The sequence below is a fragment of the Moschus berezovskii genome, chromosome 11 (genome assembly GCF_049115385.1).
Source record: "Moschus berezovskii isolate FMDL1 chromosome 11, NW_MosBer_1.0, whole genome shotgun sequence".
NCBI lineage: Eukaryota > Metazoa > Chordata > Mammalia > Artiodactyla > Moschidae > Moschus > Moschus berezovskii.
This window is the reverse complement of record NC_142470.1, coordinates 1,062,760-1,083,294: the sequence shown is the minus strand read 5'-3', so window position 1 is coordinate 1,083,294 and position 20,535 is coordinate 1,062,760. Positions and strand designations below refer to the sequence as shown.

Below are 20,535 nucleotides of genomic sequence, written 5' to 3'. Positions count from 1 at the left end.
GTGAGTAGGGGGCTCCAGGCGGGGGCGCGGAGGGGGATCCGGACTGAGCTGAAATCCGGGGGACAACTCGTAAGGCGGGACTGCAGAGTCCAAGGCCCTCTGCCTGCACCGCGCCGCCCTCCCGTGACCTCGCGGTGCCCAGTACCCGCGCGCCCCGCGCCCGCAGCGTTCTGCGTATCCGCACCCCGAGAGCCGCACCCCGCTGACCCTCGCGGCGCCCCGTAGCCGCGCACCCCGCGCGCCGCTCTCCCGTGACCCTCGCGGCGCCCCGTAGCCGCACGCCCCGCGGCCGCAGCGCTCTGCGCACGCGCGCCGCTCGCGCGCCGCACTCCCATGGCCCCCGCGGCGCCCCGTAGCTGCGCGCCCCGTTGAGCCGGCGCCAAGATGGCGGCGCTGACGAGCACAGAGCGGCCGCGCCGGGGGCCGTGGGGGCCGGAGCGGAGCCTCCGCAGCTGAGCCCCCGAGCCGCCCTGCAGGCCGGCGTCCGCCCGCGGGAACCCGGGACATGGTGCGACTAGCGCCGCGCCGCCGCCGCCGCCGCTGAGCTCGCGGGCCGTACCGGGCTCGGACGTGGGAGCAGCAAGATGTTCTCCGCGCTCAAGAAGCTGGTGGGGTCGGAGCAGGCGCCGGGCCGCGACAGGAACATCCCGGCCGGGCTGCAGTCCATGAACCAGGCGCTGCAGAGGCGCTTCGCCAAGGGGGTGCAGTACAACAGTGAGTGCGGCCCGGCGCGCGGCGCCTGCGGGGCGCGTGGGGAGGCTGCGGGCCGGCCGCGCCGCCCGGGGAGCGTCCGGCCCGGGAAGCGCGCCGCGCCCCGAGGGCCTGGCGGGCTGCGCTCCGGCGAGCCGCGCCCTTGCCCGTGCCTGCGCGCTTGGCGGGGCCCCGGGCGCGCCCTCGGGGTCGGGGGCCGGGCGCCCTCCCGTCTGACCTGAGGGCCATTCCGCACGAGTGCTGGCCCGGCGGGGACGGTCGTGCGTCCCGTGCGCGCGGCGCGCTTCGTCCAGGCGGCTGCGGCCCCCCGACTGGCCCAGGCGACCCGGTCTGAGAGGGCTTCTTACATAACGCGGGCGAGTCTGTGGTCTGCGACTCGGGCTTAAAGGGGCGGCGGGCTCGCCACCCGCGAGAGGACGGAGCGGAGGACTCCGCGGGCTGCTAGTTTGACCTACGGGGTTTTTCTTTGTAGACTTGGTATTCGGTTTGAAGAGAGAATATTAGCTGCGCCGCTCGCTCTTGCTCCCCTTTTTTAAAAAGCGTTTGTAAGAAGAGATATATTTAGAAGCGCTCCGGAAGGAACACACTCTTGTTACTGCAGAGACTTCTCTCCTGTGGGAAGGAGAAGTTATTTACCCGATGCCCTGAAAGCCCAGATCGTTCCCAGTCCTCAGCTATAAATTATGTAAAACTGTTTAGCTCCTAGACGCTGACTGCCCTCTTGACCTCTTTAAAAGTTTTTCCATCTTGCTGGCTTTTCCGTAGCGGTATTTGGAGTTGTTTGTTTTAATGTGTTCTCTGCTTCTAAATCGTTTCCCTCTTAAGTATTTCCGTATATTGCTACAAGATATCAGACATTCCCCCATTTCCGATTTTCAGGGGAGCCTGCCGGTCTCTGTGATAATCCCTGTATTTCAGTTAATGATGTGCCATATTAAGAAACTGATTGGAAAGACTTTGAGTTTTAAAGAAGAATTGTTTTGCATGTATTCTACCCGATTTTGTGTGTGATTCTCTCACATTCCCAGAAGAGAACAGTAAATCAAAATACTCATTTTCAGGGACCTCCCTGGTGGTTCAGTGGATTAAGCATCCACCTTCCAGTACAGGGGACACGGGTTCGATCCCTGGTCGGGGAACTAAGATCCCACATGCCCAGGAGCGCACGGGCCACGACCACTGAGCTGCACACCCAACCAGAGAGAGAGGCCTGTGAGCCACAGTCAGGACCCAGCACAGCCAAAGTAAATAAACATTCTTAAAAACTCATTTCACACGCCTTGTAGTTCACATTTGGGTCCCATTATTTAATTTTGTTCAGTTCAGTTGCTCAGTCGTGTCTGACTCTTTGCAACCCCATGGACTGCAGCACGCCAGGCCTCCCTGTCCATCACCAACTCCCAGAGTTAACTCAAATTCATGTCCAGTGAGTCGGTGATGCCATCCAACCATCTCATCCTCCATCGTCCCCTTCTCCTGCCCTCAGTCTCTCCCAGCATCAGGGTCTTTTCAAATAAATCACGTCTTCGCATCAGGTGGTCAAAGTATTGGAGCTTCAGTTTCAGCATCAGTCCTTCCAATGAACATTCAGGACTGATCTCCTTTAGGATGGACTGATTGGATCTCCTTGCACTCCAAGGGACTCTCAAGAGTCTTCTCCAACACCACAGTTCAAAAGCATCAATTCTTCGGTGCTCCGTTCCGTTCAGTCGCTCAGTCGTGTCTGACTCTTTGCAGCCCCGTGGACTGTAGCCTACCAGGCTTCTCCGTCCATGGGATTCTCCAGGCAAGAATACTGGAGTGGGTTACCATATCCTTCTCCAGGGGATCTTCCCGACCCAGGGATCGAACCCGGGTCTCCCGCATTGGAGGCAAACACTTTAACCTCTGAGCCACCAGGGAAGCCCCTTTGGTGCTCAGGTTTCTTTATAGTCCAACTCTCACATCCATACATGACTACTGGAAAATCCATAGCCTTGACTAGACGGACCTTTATTGACAAATGTCTCTGCTTAATTTTATTAGTTATGGTATTGTTTGTTAAAACTTAATCTTACTCCTTTGGAAACTGGCCTGGAAAGTGTTCACCTTCTAAAAAGCCCTCCCTGGTGGACGCACCCCCTGGTTGGGGTTGGGGGGTGGGTCAGAAGCAGAAAGGGCACTGGAGTCCTTCCAGAGAAGAGCCCCCACTTCAGGTATTGGGGGGTGCCTGCCTGCAGACTCTGATGTGGAACAAAATGAGTGAAATGTGGAGTGGTTGAGAGAAAGCCATCCCTGTGCCTGTGTGACGCTGCAGGCTGACGCTGCCCCTGTGGTGGGCTAATACACACTTTTCACACTTCATTATTTCCTTTATTAGTCAGCAGAAAAGAATATTTCTAGTGTTTATTTTCCAAAATATCTTACTTAAGGAAGCACAGCAGCCGTATGATAACTGTGGACTCGGGATTTTTATGGGTAAGAGCTCTTGTGGAACTTTGTTCTCCTGAGGCAGATAAGTCGTTTTCATGTGAATTGCTGTGGCGGTGAGGAGTGGCTCACACGCAGAGTCCCAGCACACACATCACATTTAGAAGCAAAGCCCAGGTGAGACACGGGCCCGTGTCTGTGGGCCAGAAGCCATTCGCATGTACAGTGGCAGGATGCTCCCTGGGTTGTCCGCTCTTTCTGCTCCTGGTGGGCCCGGGTGGTCAGCTGTGTTTGGTGGAGTGAGGACATGCTGGTCATGTGGATTCCATGCCCTTGCCCGGTTCTGCATTCCTCACCAAGAAAACCTCCAGGTGCTGGGACAGCCAGAGTCCTGGCCAGTTAGATCTCAGTGCTAGAACTCAAGAAAGCTTTGAAAGGTTGGTCACTGGCTAAGAGAGCTTTTCCTTTCAGAAATAAACAGCTGTGTTGGCAGACTGTTTGACCTGCCCCAGCAGGGCTGATTTGCAGATCCCTGAGCGTTTGCTGCCTGTGACGTGTGCCACGTTTTCCTTTATAGGTTTTCCTTCCCTGGCATTCATCTGCTTAGCAAATATTTACCGAGCGTTCATCAGTGAAAACCCAGACCACAGTCTCTGTGTTTCAGGGCTTACATTTTAGGGGGGAGTGGAAGGCAGACAGTGGGCACAAAACATGGTGGGAATTAACCACATGACCCGACTGAAGGGTCGAAAAATTGAGCAGGGTGAGGGCTGAGATGGGACTTTTAAGCGGAAGCTTAGAGCCGGCCTCACGGAGAAGGGCCGAGGGAGTGTCGCAGTGGAGTCAGGAGAGACGCGTGGGGCCAGGCCGAAGAAGTGAGGGTGACGCTGCCTTAGGCCCTCGTGGCCCTCCGCCATCCCCCATCCCAGGGATTCTGTGAAGGGAGGTGCTGCGGGAAGGAGGGGGCCGGCTGTCCAGCGACCCCTGCTGGCGGCACCACCAAAGGTCATCGTTGGGTTTCAGTCGTGCCTCCCGCAGAGGGAGTGCATCGTTCCATCCGGGATAAACCGGAAGCTTTCTTTGTATTTAAAAAAAAAAAAGGTTCCCTGTTTCGCTGGCGGTGTGTGGCAATCTGAGTGAATTACTATAGAATCAGGAAGTAAAAGAGATTCTGGGGCCCTTAGCTGATCCTGTGCCTGCGGTGCTGTTCTTTCCTTAGAATAGAAGGCACGGAATAGAAATGCAACTGTTCTGTCAGTGAGACGTCCACACACTTCTCAGATAAGGGCTTCTTGTCACTTCTTGAGTGGGTCTTAATTAAAGGTTTTTCAGTGGATCACTTAGTTTATTTGAGTGACGTCTAAGTTTCTAAGATTGATTTGACTTCTGTGCTTAGAAGTAAAGATCAGTTACTTTTTTTAACCAGATGAAACCAGGTCTTTTTATTTATGGTATTATACAGTTTCTTCTAATTAGCTTTTTGAAGACTAGATTTCAAATTTTAAAAGGATTTCAGTTGGAGAGAAAATTAAGACTTTTCATTCTCAAAAGAGAGTAGAAAACAGATATATGTTAAAGTTGTTCAGTTCAGTTGCTCAGTCTTGTCCGACTCTTTGCAACCTGATGGACTGCAGCATGCCAGGCTTCCCTGTCCATCACCAACTCCCAGAGATTACCCAAACCCATGTCCATTGAGTCAGTGATGCCATCCAACCATCTCATCCTCCATCGTCCCCTACTCCTCCCGCCCCCAATCCCTCCCAGCATCAGAGTCTTTCCCAGTGAGTCAACTCTTTGCATGAGGTGGCCAAACTATTGGAGCTTCAGCTTCAGCATCAGTCCTTCCAATGAACACGCAGGACTGATCTCCTTTAGGATGCACTGGTTGGATCTCCTTGCAGTCCAAGGGACTCTCAAGAGTCTTCTCCAGCACCACAGTTCAGAAGCATCAATTCTTCAGCGATCAGCTTTCTTCACAGTCCAACTCTCACGTCCATACATGACCATGGGAAAAACCATAGCCTTGACGGACCTTTGTCAGCAAAGTAATGTCTCTGCTTTTTAATATGGAAGCTTTTCTTCCAAGGAGTAAGCATCTTTTAATTTCCTGGCTGCAGTCACCATCTGCAGTGATTTTGGAGCCCAGAAAAATAAAGTCTGTCACTGTTTCCACTGTTTCCCTCTCTGTTTGCCATGAAGTGATGGGACCGGAAACAAAAAAGAAGGAAACGGTTGTAAGATTATATTAAGAGTCAGAATAGAAGTCGTGTTTGAAAAAGAACCAGAGACTCTCCAGAAATGAACGCACACGGTCACTGAAGAAGCAGCCGGCCCACAGGTGGCGCAGCATGGCATTTCAGCTGAAGGTGGAGCTTGCCCTGATGGGGAAGCGCAGGCTCAGAACAGAGCCAGGCCTGCACACGTGTGATTGGAGTCTCAGAAGGAAAGAGCAGGATGGAGAAGAGGTGGTCCCTGGAGAAATGCAAGCCAGGGCTTCCTGGGGCTCACAGAGCACACGGAATGCCGAGAAGCCTGAGGCTGGGGCTTTCACACCCCAGAGCTGGACGCATCATAGAGATCTCAAGACAGCGAAATTGAAGAGGAAGATCATAGAAGCAACAGAGCAGACAGAATGCCTTCAGAGGGACAGCTGAGAGCCTGACCACACGCTGGCAGTGACGGCACTGAGGGGAAGCCCCGTCGGCCTAGCAATGCACCCGATCAGCCCCCAGTCTGCGGGGACCAGGCTGTGCCAAGGCTCCCACCAAGATGGATCCTGGGCTGTGCACACCAGGCAGACAGACGGCGAGCTCGGGAGACACAGGTGGTTTGCAGGGCAGAGAGGGGTGAACAAGCCTCGCAGCTGCCATGGGGAGCACAAAGGAGAAGCCGGAACGCTCACAGCCAGCGCAGAACCCAGAGCCGACCGGCGGCAAGCAATGGCTCAGTGGGCACCGAGCATGCTAGCATCAGACTTCACTGTGGCAAAGGTGTGTGTCAAAAATGTAAGAACAGAAATAAATTGCAAATCTTCCAAGTAAATACCAGGCAAAAAGAGGAATTTACAAAACCTTGCCCATCGTGAAAAGGCAGAAACAAGGGGAGGGAGCCTCTGCAGGACCTGGAAACTGTCGGCCGCCAGGGGAGGCAAGTGCGCAAACTCAGCTGCTGAAGAAGACTGCAGTCTGATTTCCTTCTGGTGCACCACGCGCGCGAGAGACGCCCAGCTCATGGTGGCACAGAAAGGCCAGAAGCGGGGATGTGGAACCGAGCAGTGGGCAAACATCGGCCACAGGGAGGCTGAGCCGCGGGGTCCCTCGTGCTGGAGCTGTGGGCGCTGAGACTGGGGGCAGGGCACACACTGGCCTGGTGGGTGGAAGACCTGGTGGAGCAGCAGGCGCCAGCACCCAGCCCCCCAAACCCAGGCGCATCCCTAACCCCAGCAGTCCCCACAGACAGCTGGGAGTGTGTGCCATAAAGACCACGTCTGTGGCCACGGTGAGTAGAACTGGTTCAGTTCAGTTCAGTCGCTCAGTTTTGCGACGCCATGAATCACAGCAGGCCAGGCCTCCCTGTCCATCACCAACTGCCGGAGTTCACTCAAACTCATGTCCATCGAGTCGGTGATGCCATCCAGCCATCTCATTCTCTGTCGTCCCCGTCTCCTCCCACCCCCAATCCCTCCTAGGATAGAACTGGTTAGGAACAACAAAAAGCACAGCTCTGAGGGGAAACTTGAAAACATCTCTAAGTAATTTACGGGTTGAAGAAGTATTTGTAATTCGCTGATAACGAATGCCCCACATGCTTGTGGTGGTTGTCGACCTGAGAATACAACTTGAAAACCCAGGAAAAAGAGCAGGATAAGCCCCAGGGAAGTAAAAGGAAGTAAGTGACAAGAGTAAAAACAGAAGCAAGTGATTTGTAAAAAGAATCAACGGAGGCATCCAGCCAGCCACACAGGCTATGTGCCCGTGGCTGGCCAAGCTGACGAGCCCCAGGCAAGATTAATTACAAAGACAAAACCAGTATGGTGAAGGATGCAGAGTGCACACCTGCAGCCTGCAGGCCTGGAACAAAGCAGGTTCCCGCGCCGCTGCGTCCCTCTGCTGAAAACTGAGAAGACAGCCCCCTAGAGGACGACCGCGCGAGAAACGCAGCGTCTGTGCCCTGGGCCCAGGCCTGCTGGGCGCTTGGTGCTAGCCCGGAGATGCTGCCCCAGCCTGGCCTGTGGCCTGCAGCGCGCCTCCCTGCAGGCTGCCCAGCTTCCCTCCTCAGAGGCCCAGCCTCCCACCCAAGGCCATCAGCTCCACCCCGACCTGCTGGTTCTGCCGAGCTCCCCAGCTCTCTGGGACACTCTTAGGCCGAGCCCCTGCCTTCTCTGAAGGCAGCAGGAAGCCCGCTCTTCTGCGGCACCTTGGGACCTTGTCCCCAGCCCTCCCTGTCCTCTTGGGCGTGTGTGTGAGCACGCCTCTCCTAAATAGTGGCTGGGCAGCAAAGTAGATTCCAGGCTTCCTGCCGTCACCCCACATGTGATCATGAGGAGCCCTGTGTCCTGCACCCAAGACGCCAGGGCTGCAGGAAAGCAGGTTAAGGGCAGCCGTGGGACACACGGGGCTGCGAAGGTGAGCGACTGGCCCTGCCTGCTCCGGAGGCTGCCTTCCTGAGTGCCGACTCCTGGGTGTCAGTCAGCTGCCCTGGGGACCTGGCGGGGAGCAGGGCTGCCTGCTCTCCAGCCTGTGCCCGCTGCCTCTTCCCCCAGGGCTCCCTGCTCGCGGGCACACGGGCACGCGTGTGCAGAAGGTGTGCGTGGATGCTTGCAGAGGAGCAAGTCTGCCTTGCTCTGATTGTTTGCCTGACCTCTGCTCTCTCCCAGTGAAGATCGTGATCCGCGGGGACAGGAACACGGGCAAAACGGCGCTGTGGCACCGGCTGCAGGGCAAGAAGTTCGTGGAGGAGTACATTCCCACGCAGGAGATCCAAGTCACCAGTATCCACTGGAGCTACAAAAGTGAGGAGCACCGCCGGCAGGGGGTGGGGCATGCCCTGCGGGGGAGGGGTTCTCCTGTGACTCCCCCCCAGCCGACCCCCAGGGTCCGGTGGGTGTGGCCTGCCAGGAGGAGGGGCCTCTCCTCCTGCGACCTCCCCTAGCCTGGGGTTGGGCAGGCTCTGCCTGCGGGGAAGGAGAGGGCTCTCCCATCACCCCCAGCCTGGGGTCAACCCTGGGACGCCACACACACTCCTTTGGGGTCACCCTGAAGTCCTCGCTCCTGTAGGAGACTTGTCCACTTGGAGATTAGTGCCAAGGGCTGGACCCTGGCTGTCGGGGCAGACTAGCCAGGCCGGGCCGATTCACCTGGGCATGACCAGAATGGCGGGCCCCCTCCCCTCCTGGGGGTCGGTGACCTCTGGGGCCCTGCGGGGAGGCAGGGGTGCCGCTCTGCGTGCTCAGGAGTCATGACAGTAAAAGGCCTTTGAGCCATTTTAAACATTCCGTCATCAAAAAACCAACTCCTGTGAGCCAAGAGCAGGACACCCGGGCCTCGGTGGGCCTCTGACTCCTCCTGGCGGCCGGCAGGCGGCGGTCAGCGCAGCCACGCAGGCTCGGTGTTGCCCTGCCCCCGCTGCACCAGGCCCCCCACCCCAGGGTACCCTGCTCAGTTCGGGGTGAAGCTCTGTCCCTCCTCTCGGTGGCACGCAGGTCTCTCCCCTTTCTGCACAGGATCCTGGGGAGGTGGGTAGCCCCCCGACTGCCAGGGATGTGCCCCGGACCCGACTGGTGACCCCTAGACACCGCTGCTGAAGAGCAGCTGTGGAGTCGCTGGGACCAGGCCTTCCCGCAGCAGCGGGGGGTGCAGGGCACTGGCTGGGCACGAGCCTGCCCCAGGGGCGCCTTTAGGACCCGGGGTCCTGTCACCTGAGCACGCATCCAGATTGCCCCCCGCCTTCCAGGAAGGAGCGTCCTGGACGCTGCGCCTGCCACCAGAGCAGGAGTCCTGGGAGAGGCGCCCAGGGGGACTGTGCCGTCTGCACGGCCCCTGGAGGCCCGTCTTTGAAACCGCAGGTTGACACTGGGTGCTGATCCTGTTGTTCTCCCCGTTTTAGCTACTGACGACATCGTGAAAGTTGAAGTCTGGGATGTAGTTGACAAAGGTGAGCCGTGTCCGTCGTGAGGCTGCTTTTTCTCTTTTGGGCTCTCTTCACCCTGCATCTGAGGACAGCTGTGCTCCTCCGTCTGAGCGGCTCCTCTGCTGCTCCTCGACCCGGCTCCCGGGCAGGCTCGCTGTGGGCTCCAGCAGCGGGCAGGCTGGCCGGAGGCCGGGCTCCGTGCTGGCTGTGATGTCGGCTCCTGGGTCTGCAGTGAGGGGCGAGCGCCCAGTGCTGCCCAGTCGGGCGCCATGATTTCTGCTGTCCCGCGGGTGTGAGGTGCCTGCTGGGGGCTGGGGCACAGGGGGCGGCTGCCCCGCCCACACCGTCCTCGGGCACAGCCCGTGACCATGCTGGTCTTTCCTTAAGGAAAATGCAGGAAGCGAGGCGATGGCTTGAAGACGGAGAACGACCCCCAGGAGGTGAGCTAGTCCGTTCCACGTGGCCCCAACTTCGGGGTCAGGTGTCGCACTTCAGCCCGTCTGCCCGCCTGGCCCAGCCCTCCCGAGGACTGCATCTGCTGGCGCTGGAGGGACGCAGCAGCCACTCCTGTGCAGCCTGGGGTCGTGTGAGGTGGCGAACTGACCCAAGCTGCTGCTCACGTCCGCGACCCCTGCCGCACCCCTCTTGGGGCTGCAGTGACCTGGCAGGTGTTCAGGTGGAGAGGTCACATTTCACTCCTGGCACAGAGGCCCATGCAGGCACAGGCACGCCTTCGGGTGTAGCCGGGCACACGTGGCCCGCCTGTGGCTCCACGAGGATCCCACCCCAGCCTGGCAGTCGTCCCGACCTGTGACGGTCTCTGCCAGCTTTGAGGGCCTTCTGTTCACAGCCTCCTGTCCACGCACGGCCTCCTGACAGCGGGCCGGAAAGTTTCATGACCACCGGCCCAGGTCCCTGACCTTCATGGGCATGTTGCACTGCCCCCAGCACCACAAGCTTTCCTAGTGTGGGTTCTGGAAGGTTCTCTGGGGCTGCATCCTCGGGTCTGGGATGCACTTCAGCTCAGTGGTCCCCGCGGCAGCGCCGTGAGCCCTGCGCGCAGGACACTGCCGGCAGACAGTGGGGCCCTCACCTGATGGCCTCGTGTGGCCGTGCCAGTTGGCCTTGCGTTGACTATTTTCCCCAAAAAACAAAAAGAGCCGATGTCTTTTCAGTTTAAAAGTCGTATTCAGCCTTCCCCAGGAGCCAGGTGCTCACGTGTGGGTCATGGCGCATCTCTGAGGTTTGGTTCCCCGTCCGCAGGCGGAGTCCGAGATGGCCCTGGACGCGGAGTTCCTGGACGTGTACAAGAACTGCAACGGCGTGGTCATGATGTTCGACATCACCAAGCAGTGGTGAGGAAGCTGAGGCTCCCGCAACAGCGCCTGGCGCTGCTCCAGGGGCGGCCTTGGGCTGGGAGCACCCTGGCCGTTCAGCCTCGTGGAGCCGCCGGCCTGGAAGTGGGCTGGGTGGGGTGCTCACATCTGCACTGGACGGCACTGGGGTGGGGGAGGCACACGCCCCCCCCAGCCATGCTGCCCTTGCTGAAGACGCCATCTCAGATGCGCAGTGTCGAGTGGTCGTTTGTCTTGGGGTCCCCAGATCCCACACTCCTGGGCTCGCTGAGGGGGCACACTACTGTGGCTCATTACAGCCTCAGGCGCAAGATGAGCAAAGATGGACGTGCAGGGGTGAGGGGACGCGCTCTGCCAGCCCCGAGAGTCGTGTATACGTGGGCTCTTGTGGGTGGGGCTTTGTCCCTCGGCTCTGAGCTGTGACATCACCACCTGTGGGAGGAGGCCAAGCGCCAGGCCCTCCTGATGCCCAGGACCCCGGCTCTGGGAGGAGGCTGGTTGCCGACAGGAGCATCCTCCCCACGTGACTCGGGCCGGCCTTTCCAGAGGCCTTTCCAGGCCTGTGGCCTTGAGTCTGCACGCTGCCCGGAGAGATGCTGCAGGGAGCTGTGGCTCGCTACAGAACTGGGGACACTCTGAGCAGCCCGACCTTCCCCGCAGCCGTCGCGCCTGCACCCTGGGCCACCACTGAGACCTGCCAGGACGCGGTCCCTCCCAGTGTGGGCGCTCCTTTACCATGAGCCCCCCGCGTCACTGCTGGACAGTCTCCTGGGCTTCACCCGCTCACCCCAGGGTGCCCCCAGTGACTTGGGCACCTGGGGTCCAACACAGCTCCAGCCTCGGCCAGAGCTCTTGGGACCCGCACTCCCCCCTGCAGGGACAGATGGCTCAGTGCCCACGAAGGATGGTGCACCAGTCCACGTGTGAGTGGTCCCCAGCGGCAGCTGGGCACTCAGCAGGAGGGGCGCTGCATGGCCTGGAGCTCGAGGCCAGCCCCTCTGCAGGAGTAGCAGCTCCACCTCTGGACACAGCCGGGCTGGGGGGCCTGCCCCAGGGGCCAGGGGTGCTGTCCCATCCTGGGAGCAGCATGGGCACTGGCACGGCCCTGCTGGCCCCGGGTGCCCCATCACCACTGCTGAAGCGACGGGATGCACTGTGACCGGAGGCCAGGAGGGCCCCATGGGGAGCCAGCCGGGCGGGACGGATGTCCCCGTGCCTCGGGCTGCTGGCCAGGGAAGGGGCGGGGAGGCTGAGCCCACCCAGGAGACCCGGTGTGGGTGGGGTGGTTTGGGGACCCAGGGCCACAGAGCACCAGGGAGCACGGCTCAGCTCCACTGCACTCCTGTGGCAGCGCCAGGCTGGTGGCGGTGGGCGCTGTCCCCATCATGCAGAAGCGGGTGCTGGGACATGCCAGTGTTGCCAGTCAGGCGACTTGGTGTGCACGCAGCGGCCAGAAGCGGGCGGGCTCCGGGTTAGAGCTACGTGGCCTGCCCTGGATCTGGGCGAGGGAGGGGGGCGCACTTCCTTGCACACCACTCAGGAGACAGGAGCGCGGGCCCCAGCCCCCACTGAAAGCAGCCCGGGCGCATGGTGCCTGCAGAGGGTGCAGACGGGTCTGGGGACACACGGGTACAGGGTGACCCCTCGGGCTGGCTTGCGGAGTGCATGGTGTGCACCCTGGGGGTCCTCTGACACTGCGCCCACGCCCTCGGGTCGAGGCTCAGGCAGACCTCTCCCCACATGTGCCCCCTAGGACCTTCAACTACATCCTACGGGAGCTGCCCAAAGTGCCGACGCACGTGCCCGTGTGCGTGCTGGGGAACTACCGCGACATGGGCGAGCACCGCGTCGTCCTGCCCGATGACGTGCGCGGCGTCCTCGACCACCTGGACAGGTGCGCCCGCGCCCGTCCCTCGGACACGCCCACGCGCCCTGGACATGCCCATTTCCCCCCCCACCCCCAGAACGCGCCTGTCCACCACCCCCACCCCGGGACGCACCTGTCCCCCTGGATAGGCCTGCCGCACCACCCCTGACCGACCCCCCCCAGCTGCAGGGCCCGGGGCCCTCCTCGAGACAGACTTGGGCGGGGTCAGGACCAAGCAGCCCCGGTGTGCGGTGGGAATGTCGCCCCAGTCCCTGGGGCCAGCGTGGGTGGGGTCCTGGGGGGGCAGACGGCCGCAGTGGCCTGGTCTAGGTGGCCACCGGGGGGCGCTCTGCTGAGCAAAGCCGTCTAAACCTCGCGTCTCCACCTGGGATGGTGGGCCCAGCACCCAGTGGTCGACCCAGCGCCCTGGGGCACTGCCCCCACAACGGCCTGGCCCGGGTGCATCCTCGGCCCAGAGGGCCTGTGCCCCGCTGCCCCAGCCACCTCAGGCTCTCCTGTCTCTGCTCTTCTGCGGACAGGCCCCCGGGGTCCTCTTACTTCCGCTACGCCGAGTCTTCTATGAAGAATAGCTTCGGCCTCAAGTATCTGCACAGGTTCTTCAACATCCCCTTCCTGCAGCTTCAGGTGAGCGCTGCCGGCGGGGCAGGGCTTGCAGTCAGTGGGTGGGGTGCCCCAGGCTGGCCGGGGAGCTGGGCCCTTCTGGAACCACGGGCCCAGCTTTGGGGCCCCTGCATGTCTGCGCAGGTCCTTCTCGGTGCTGTGGCCCGTGGCAGTGACCAGCCCTCGTGGGTGCCCTGCTGTCCCCGCCGTGAGTCTGGGCACTGCCGACAGCTTCAGGGGCTGAGAAGTCCACACTCTCCCCTACCTGGCCGGTCGCCCTCCCTGGAGTCTCGCTCTCCCTTTTGTTGGGGGATGCTCTTAGATTTACAGAAAAGGCAGAGGCTTTCTGTGCCCTGGCTCAGCTCACCCCCGCCCTGCCCTAGCGGTCGCCCCACACGTCGCAGTCACAGCTCTGCAGCCTGCAGTGGCCCTTCAGACGTGTCTGGCTCGGGATCTGACATTAGACAAGTGATAGGCTTTCAAGATGAGACCCCAGAGGTGACAGCCCTGCTCGTCACGGAGCGCAGACGCACAGCACTCCACGATCCATCCCTGGGGTGCTGGCCTGTGACTCCTGCTGCCTCAGAGGCTTCTCGCTTCCTCTGAAAGGGCACAGAGCTCACCAGTGACAGCGACCGTCTTTCCTCCCCTCTTGCCTTCTGAAGAGACAAGGCTCCTGAAGGCCAGGATGCCAGCACTCACCCTTCACCTGCCTTTTGCCTGGGGACCCTGGGGGTGCTTTGAGCTTCCTGTCCGAGCACAGTGTGCACACAGTCGCAGGAAAACACCCCCGGCGGGGACTGAAGGGCGGCGGTGGGTGGAGTGGAAGGTGGAAGCAGTCCTGACGTGGACCACCGGGCTGGCAGGAAGCACATGTCTCAGCAAATGCGGGAGCTTCTGGAACCTCAGGGCACCTGTGTGAACAGGGTGCTGTCTCGGGTGCTTCGCGCACGTCGCGACCTCCGCCCCTCGAGCCCCATGGAGCCACCGAGGCATCTCACCGGCCCCTGGGCGCAGCCCTGCGGGCTCCTGGCTTCGTAGCGGCCTTGTCCTTAGGGCCACCAGGCCAAGGGGCGATCACCCCTGGACGGCCCCGGCTCAGCCTCCTGCTTACTGTCTGCAGAGGGAGACGCTGCTGCGGCAGCTGGAGACAAACCAGCTGGACATCGACGCCACGCTGGAGGAGCTGTCCGTGCAGCAGGAGACCGAGGACCAGAACTATGACATGTACGTGTGTCCGGGCCGCGTTCGCGCTCAGACCCGCCGGCGGGCTCCGCAGGAAAGCGGGTGCGTGCTGGGACAGGCCACGCCCCCAGCTCTGCCCTCCGCCGGTGGCACGCGCATACGTCCCGCCGCGTAGACGAGTCTGCGCAAGGAGCCGATGCTCAGAGAAACCGAGTCGCGTCAGCTCTGAGTTGGTCCAGGCCCTGGGCCTTGCTGCACTCAAGCCTCAGCCCTTCCTGGGAAGCAGATGAGACACCGGCTCTTCCCCAGCTTCCCTGGGATGGGAGGTCGGGCATGCCGGCTCTGCCGCCCCGCCCACTGAGCACTTCCGGCCGGGCCTGCCTCGATGGGTGTGATGGGCGCACGGAGTGGCCGCCTGTCTCGGGGGCGGGGGTGATCAGGCCTGGTACGGCTGTGGGCATTGGCTGCCCGGCCTCCCTGCCTGTCCAGACCGGCCCAGCTGCTGGCCACCTGGCGTGCAGCCCGGGGCGCCCCAGCCCCGTGTCCACCCCTGCTTGCCAGCGGAGACGCCATCCCCATTTGATGTCATTGTTCCCGGCTGACACCCGTGGAGACAGCTCCTTGCCCTTGGGAGGGCGCGGGAAAACCCAAACCTCCTGGCCCCTGATAGAGGGAAGGGTGTTGTCTGAGCCCGTCCAGCGGGATGGCTAACCTGTGGGGAGCAGGCCTGGCAGCCATTTCTCTGACCCGCGACAGGGCGGGTCGTGGGCGGCCAGAGCACGTGGCAGCCCCGTCTGCCTGAGGATGAGGTTAGCTCCTGAGGTGGGCACGTTTCTCCGGGGAAGGCCTGGCCCCAAATTCCCCCCTAAACCGTGTTCTGTGCTCTGCTGGGTGGTCTGGGGGCAGGGCAGCCACTGTCCCGCCTATGGCTTGGGCAGAACCCTCAGGTTTCCTCACCCACCCAGGGCCTCAGGGAGGGGCTTTGGGGCCTCCCTGCAGGCAGATCCAGCTACTGGTTCTGACACAGCGAGAGAGGGGAGGCAGGGGTCATCGGGGTGGGGGTGTTTTCACCCACCTGTCAGGCTGGCCTTGCTGCGAACGCCCACACCCCCACCCAAAGCTGACCAGCTCCTGCCAGGTCTCCAACAACGTGGGCACCAGGTTCCCTGGGGAGGTGGCAGCTGGAGCCCCCGCATGGTGCCCACCCCCCTCGCCAGTCCCCAGGAAGGTCCCTGGAGAAGGCGGCACCCTGGGGGCTCAGCAGTGGTGTCCCTGCGACCTGCCCTGAGCCACTGGGGGACCTCCAAGGTCTGGGGCGGACCCCACCCCAGCCCCTGCCAAGACTCCGTATTGTGCCTGCCCTACCCTATCTCCACACGACAGCCTAGAGGCGAGGACGCCGGCTCCCCATTGCATACCTTCTGTTTGAAAGCCCGGCACCCCCAGAGGAAGGCCCTGCTCAGGCTTCCGTGCCACCAGTGTCCTCAACCAGGGGAAGGTGGTGCCCAGGACTCCAGGGCAGGGACCTTGTCGCCATCAGCACAGCAGTTTCAGGGACCTTAGGCGGGGAGGGCCATGTCCCTGCACGGGGTGGGTGGTGCGCTCACGGGGAAGGCTGTTTCCCCACATGGGGCGGGCAGTGTGCTCACACGGGGAGAGCCGTGTGCTCATACGGGGAGGGCCATGTCTCATGTGGCCCTTTCTCTGCAGCTTCCTGGAGATGATGGAGGCACGCAACCGTGGCCATGCGTCCCCACTGACCACCAATGGGCAGAGCCCGTCCTCCGGCTCCCAGTCCCCCGTGGTGCCTCCGAGCACAGTGTCCACGGGGAGCTCCAGCCCCAGCACCCCCCAACCGGCTCTGCAGCCGCCCCTCCAGGCCCCCCCAGTGCCCACTGCCCCCGCTGAGGCCCCGCCCCCGCCGGCTGCACCTCCCCGACGCAGCATCATCGCGAGACTGTTCGGGGCTGCCCCTGCCACCGAGACGGCCCCTCCCCCCCCAGGTAGGCCCCACCCCCGGGGAAGACCCACCCCTGGGGAAGACCCCCCCAGGTAGGCCCCAGCCCCGGGGAAGACCCCACCCCTGGGGACGACCCACCCCCGGAGAGGCCTGGAGGCAGGCCCAGGCTTCCTGAGTGGGAGCAGTCCTGTCTGTCTCCCTGGCCCCGGGAAGGATAAGGTCCCCCATCCTCCTGGGCAGGTGGCCCCGCAGCCCGGCCACACCATCCCACTCATGGCCCAGCTGGGAGGGTTGCTGAGCACAAGCTGGCACCCGCTGTCCTCAGAGCCGGCCCCAGCTGCCGAGGCCTCGGCAAAAGTCCAGAACGTGGAGGACTTCGTTCCTGAAGACAGCCTGGACCGCAGCTTCCTGGAGGACACGACCCCTGCCAAGGATGAGAGGAGACTGGGGGCCAGGGGCCCCCCAGACAGCGACAGGTGAGGCCAGGGCCCGGAGGCAGCGGGCAGCTGGGGGCCATCCTCAGCCTGGCCCTCCACCTGTCAGGCGTGGACTCCGGGAACACGCCCGTCCACATCTGGGCACTGGGACAGCAGAGGTGCGCGGAGTTGGAAGGGAGCGCAGCCTCAGGCCAGAGCCTGACTCGGTGTCGCGACGTAGCGGGCATGCCCCTTGCCTGACCCTGAGCTTCTGCCACTTGAGAGCACAGGCCGGGCCTGGTGGACGGAGCCCAGGGCCAAAGAGCCGCTGTGTGCTTCTCCCCGGGGCAGGGCGGGCACACGGGAGGCTCAGGCTTGTGGCCGCCCACAGCCCCTCCGCACTTTTCCCAGCACCCTGTCCCCTTCAGACCTGCCCCCCACCTCTGCCTTTCTCATACACGTGACCACCCCCCCCCACAGAACTGCCCCCAGGCCACCCTGGCAGCCAGTGCTACTAGGCCATGTCCACGCAGGGCAGAGCAGCCCCACAGGCCCAGGCCTGGAGGCCAGAGTGGGCGCTCTGTGCCCTCCTCGTGACCTCTGACTGCCCCGCCCTCCCTGCAGCGACGGGGAGACTCCGGCAGGGAATCCAATGGTGGCAGGTTTCCAGGATGACGTGGACCTTGAAGATAAGCCTCCCAGCAGGTCCCTGCCACCCACAGGCCCCGTCCCCAGCGAGGACATCACTCTGTCCAGCGAGGAGGAGGAGGCAGGGCACCCCAAGGCCGCAGTCCTGGCCCCTCAGAAGTGCCCTGAGCCAGAGACCAGGTGGTGTGTTGGGGTGGAAGGGAAGAGGTGCGGGGGCCCCCGGGGGAGGGAAGGCGGAAGGCGGCCTCAGCTCCCTGACGCTCCTCAGTGTCCCCAGGTCCTCTAAAAAGGCCTCGGGGCTGCCCCGGGATGCGGTTCCCAGGGCAGCAGAGCCTCGCCGGCCGGGTGGCACCAAGCCCCGCCCTGAGGGCCCCTCTGGCAGGCTGGAGGAGGGCACAGAGAAGCCAGTGTCATCAGATAGCGACACCGAGGGGCCCATTGCCGCCCAGATGCTGTCCTTTGTCATGGATGACCCGGACTTCGAGAGTGACTCAGATGCACAGCGGAAAACGGTAAGGACCAGCCTTGCGCCCACACCGCCTGCGAGCCCAGGGCAGCTGGGGGGGGGCGGTGGACGTGCCGCATGAGATGCGGGGGCTTCCAAGGCACGGTCAGGCCAGTGGGGCCTGCAGGGCTGCCCCACGGGGCGCCATGTACACCAGGCCTGGCTGACCCTGCTCTGGGGACAGCTGGGGGGCTGCTGTGTCACAGCCACCACATGCGGGCCATTGTCACTGGGGAGGCCCATGGCCCGGGGCGGGGGATAACAGGAGCCCCTGGGGGTCACATGACAGCCAGGGGGATGGGGGGTCTGCGGCTGACCCGCCTGCTCCCTGTCCAGGGCGAGTTCCCCGTGCGAGAGGACCTGTCCGACCTGACCGATGAGGAAGCTGGCCCCGTGCCACCCCCTGCGCCCCCCAAGCCCCTGGCCCCCTCCTTCAGACTGAAGGACGGCTCCGATCTCTTCGGGCTGGGAGAGCCGGGCCGCAAGGACAGCAGTGAGGAAGGTAGCTGCCTTGGTGCACCCGCCCCTCCTGCCAGGTGCCAGACGACCTTGCCCTCGCCCTGAACCCGGGGCTCCGGAGCAGGGGCAAGGGGGCCACAGGCAGGCCCCTGCGGGGCCAGGAGCCCCATACCCAGCCCTGCTCAGCATGGCCCCACTGTTCTCTGACCGCCTGCCAGCTCCCCAGGCACCTGACCTGCGGCCACACGGGAGGCCTCTGTTGGCATGGGCGGTGGGCGGGCGCGCTTCTGGGCTGCGGTTCCACCCTGCCTTTCTGGCCCTCCGCAGAGAGAGGGCCTTCTCTGGGCCTGCAGGGACCCGCAGTGTCTGGCTGTCGGCTCCCGGCATCATCCCGGTCTCTGGGCAGCTGATGCCTGGAAGCTCACCTGGGGTCTCTCTGTTCCTTCCTCGTTCCCAGAGCAGAGAGGAAAGGACGTCTGTCTGCAGGAGCAGCCCAGGCCCCGCCCAGACCCAGGACAGAGGTCGAAGGGCTGGGTGCTGGCTCTGGGCTGTGCTCATGCTGGGGACCCAGGGACCCCAGCTCAGAAAGGACCTGCCCACCCCCGGTCTAACCCAGGCTGCCCTCCCCTGCCAGGCCGAGGGCGGGCCCAGCCAAGGGCCGGGGCACTGACACCGCCTCTCCTCTGCAGATAAGGAGGGCAGGCCCCCTGCGAAGGAGAAGAAGAAGAAGAAGAAGAAGGGCAGAGAGGTACCTGCGCCCCTGGGAGCCCCGGGGCGGCCCTGCCTGCGCGGCCGCCCTGACGCCACGCTGTGCCCCCGCAGGAGGAAGACAAGGCTGCGAAGAAGCGAAGCAAGCATAAGAAGAGCCGGGAGCGCGCGGGCGGGGAGGGCAGGCCCGAGCGGCGGCAGCCCCGCGGCCCGCAGAGGACGGCCCTGGACGAGCTGGAGGCCTTCCTGGGCGGCGGCGCGCCCGGCGGCCCCCTCCGTGGCGGCGGCGACTACGAGGCGCTCTAGGCCCTGGACCGCGGGCGCCCCGTGCGCTGGGGGCTGGGCCTGCCCTGCAGGGAGGGGCGGCGGGCAGCCGGCCCCCCGCGCTTCTCAGGGATGGGACAGGCCGAGGAGGCCCGTGAGGCTGTTTACAGAGGGGGTGTGTCCCCGCCGGCCCCTGCTCGCCCCTGGCCCGCCGCACGCGCTCACCTGGCCTGCTGCATGCGGGCCGTCCCCGCTTCCCGCTGCGGCTCGGCCGGCACTGCAGGCCTCCGTCCCCAGGACCCCCGCGTGCTGAGGCCAGGCAGTGCTGGCACCCCTGCGGGGGCGGTTCTTCCCAGGCACGGTGTCTGGCTTTGCACCTGAGCTCAGGCATGCGCGGGCCGAGCAGGAGGCCCTCCACACTTGTGTCTTTCACCGTCCTTCCCCACCACTTGGACCATAAAGCTCTCCTGTTTTACTGCGCGTCTGCGAGTGCTGCTCCTGCCAGGGGCCCTGCCCAGGTCAGCGTGGGTGGGCAGGAAGGTCCCGAGCTCCCTGCCTACAGGCCATGGGGCCCTTCTCCCTGCGAGGTGACTGTTCTCCAGGTAGGAAGCCTCAGGCAGGCCCAGCCCCACTAGTGCTGTGCCCCCCGCAGGAGAGGCAGCGCAGCCCTCCGTGGACTGGTCCCACCCCTGAGGGCGGCTGTGCACCCCTGCTCCCACCTGGCACTGACCTCAGCCCTGCAGGACCCTCCAGCTGTCAGCAGGGCTCTGCCCCACCCACAGTTGCCAGAGAACTGTCCCCTCCAAGGGCATATAGACTGCCTTCTAAGGCCAAAAAGGGGCTGGTGGGCAGGCCACCGTCTCCCCAATTCCCCAGGATGCAGATGGCCAGCAATGACTAGGTGGGGGCTGGGCACCACACTGACTCATAAGGGCTCCCTGTAGCCCAGTTTGTGAGGCTGGCTATCCTTGTAGTGCCCACTTGCATGAGGACCAGACTGACCTGGAACTGGCCCAAAGGCCCCTCAGCTGACAGGCCCGGAACATGGCCGACCCTGCCCTTGGGAGCCGCAGGCACCAGCGCCCTGCCCATCTGCCAGCCTGCAGTTTCCTGACTCAGCCTCCTGTGAGAGGCTGGAGAGAGGTGTCACCGTGCAGTTCAGGGGTGTGCACACTTGACCAGGGCAGTGGGCCCTCTGCCTGCCTGGACACTGGACACGAGGGGCAGAGGAACCTGTCCTCCTGGGGAGGCCACATAGCGGGGGACAGGAGGCAGCAGGGCCCCCCGGGGTGCCCACG

General features: G+C 63.0%; 1 protein-coding gene across 6 annotated transcripts; it reads left to right on the top strand.

Annotated features, from left to right (window-relative positions):
- The first annotated feature begins 380 nt into the window (after window positions 1–380).
- Window positions 381–19,712, top strand: RABL6 (RAB, member RAS oncogene family like 6). Of its 6 annotated transcripts, none has more exons than XM_055399158.2 (15): window positions 381–714; window positions 7,997–8,131; window positions 9,226–9,273; window positions 9,637–9,689; window positions 10,513–10,604; window positions 12,358–12,498; window positions 13,011–13,116; window positions 14,216–14,319; window positions 15,988–16,280; window positions 16,563–16,713; window positions 17,278–17,481; window positions 17,624–17,813; window positions 18,143–18,308; window positions 18,955–19,013; window positions 19,088–19,712. In XM_055399158.2, exons 1-15 carry the CDS (start codon window positions 585–587, stop codon window positions 19,277–19,279), a joined length of 2,064 nt encoding a protein of 687 aa, XP_055255133.2. In that variant the 5' UTR covers window positions 381–584; the 3' UTR covers window positions 19,280–19,712. The 6 variants fall into 6 exon arrangements, with proteins under 6 accessions (XP_055255133.2, XP_055255128.2, XP_055255132.2 ...); XM_055399153.2 differs by having other exon boundaries at window positions 17,570–17,813; XM_055399157.2 differs by having other exon boundaries at window positions 17,278–17,484.
- Window positions 19,713–20,535: the final 823 nt, after the last annotated feature.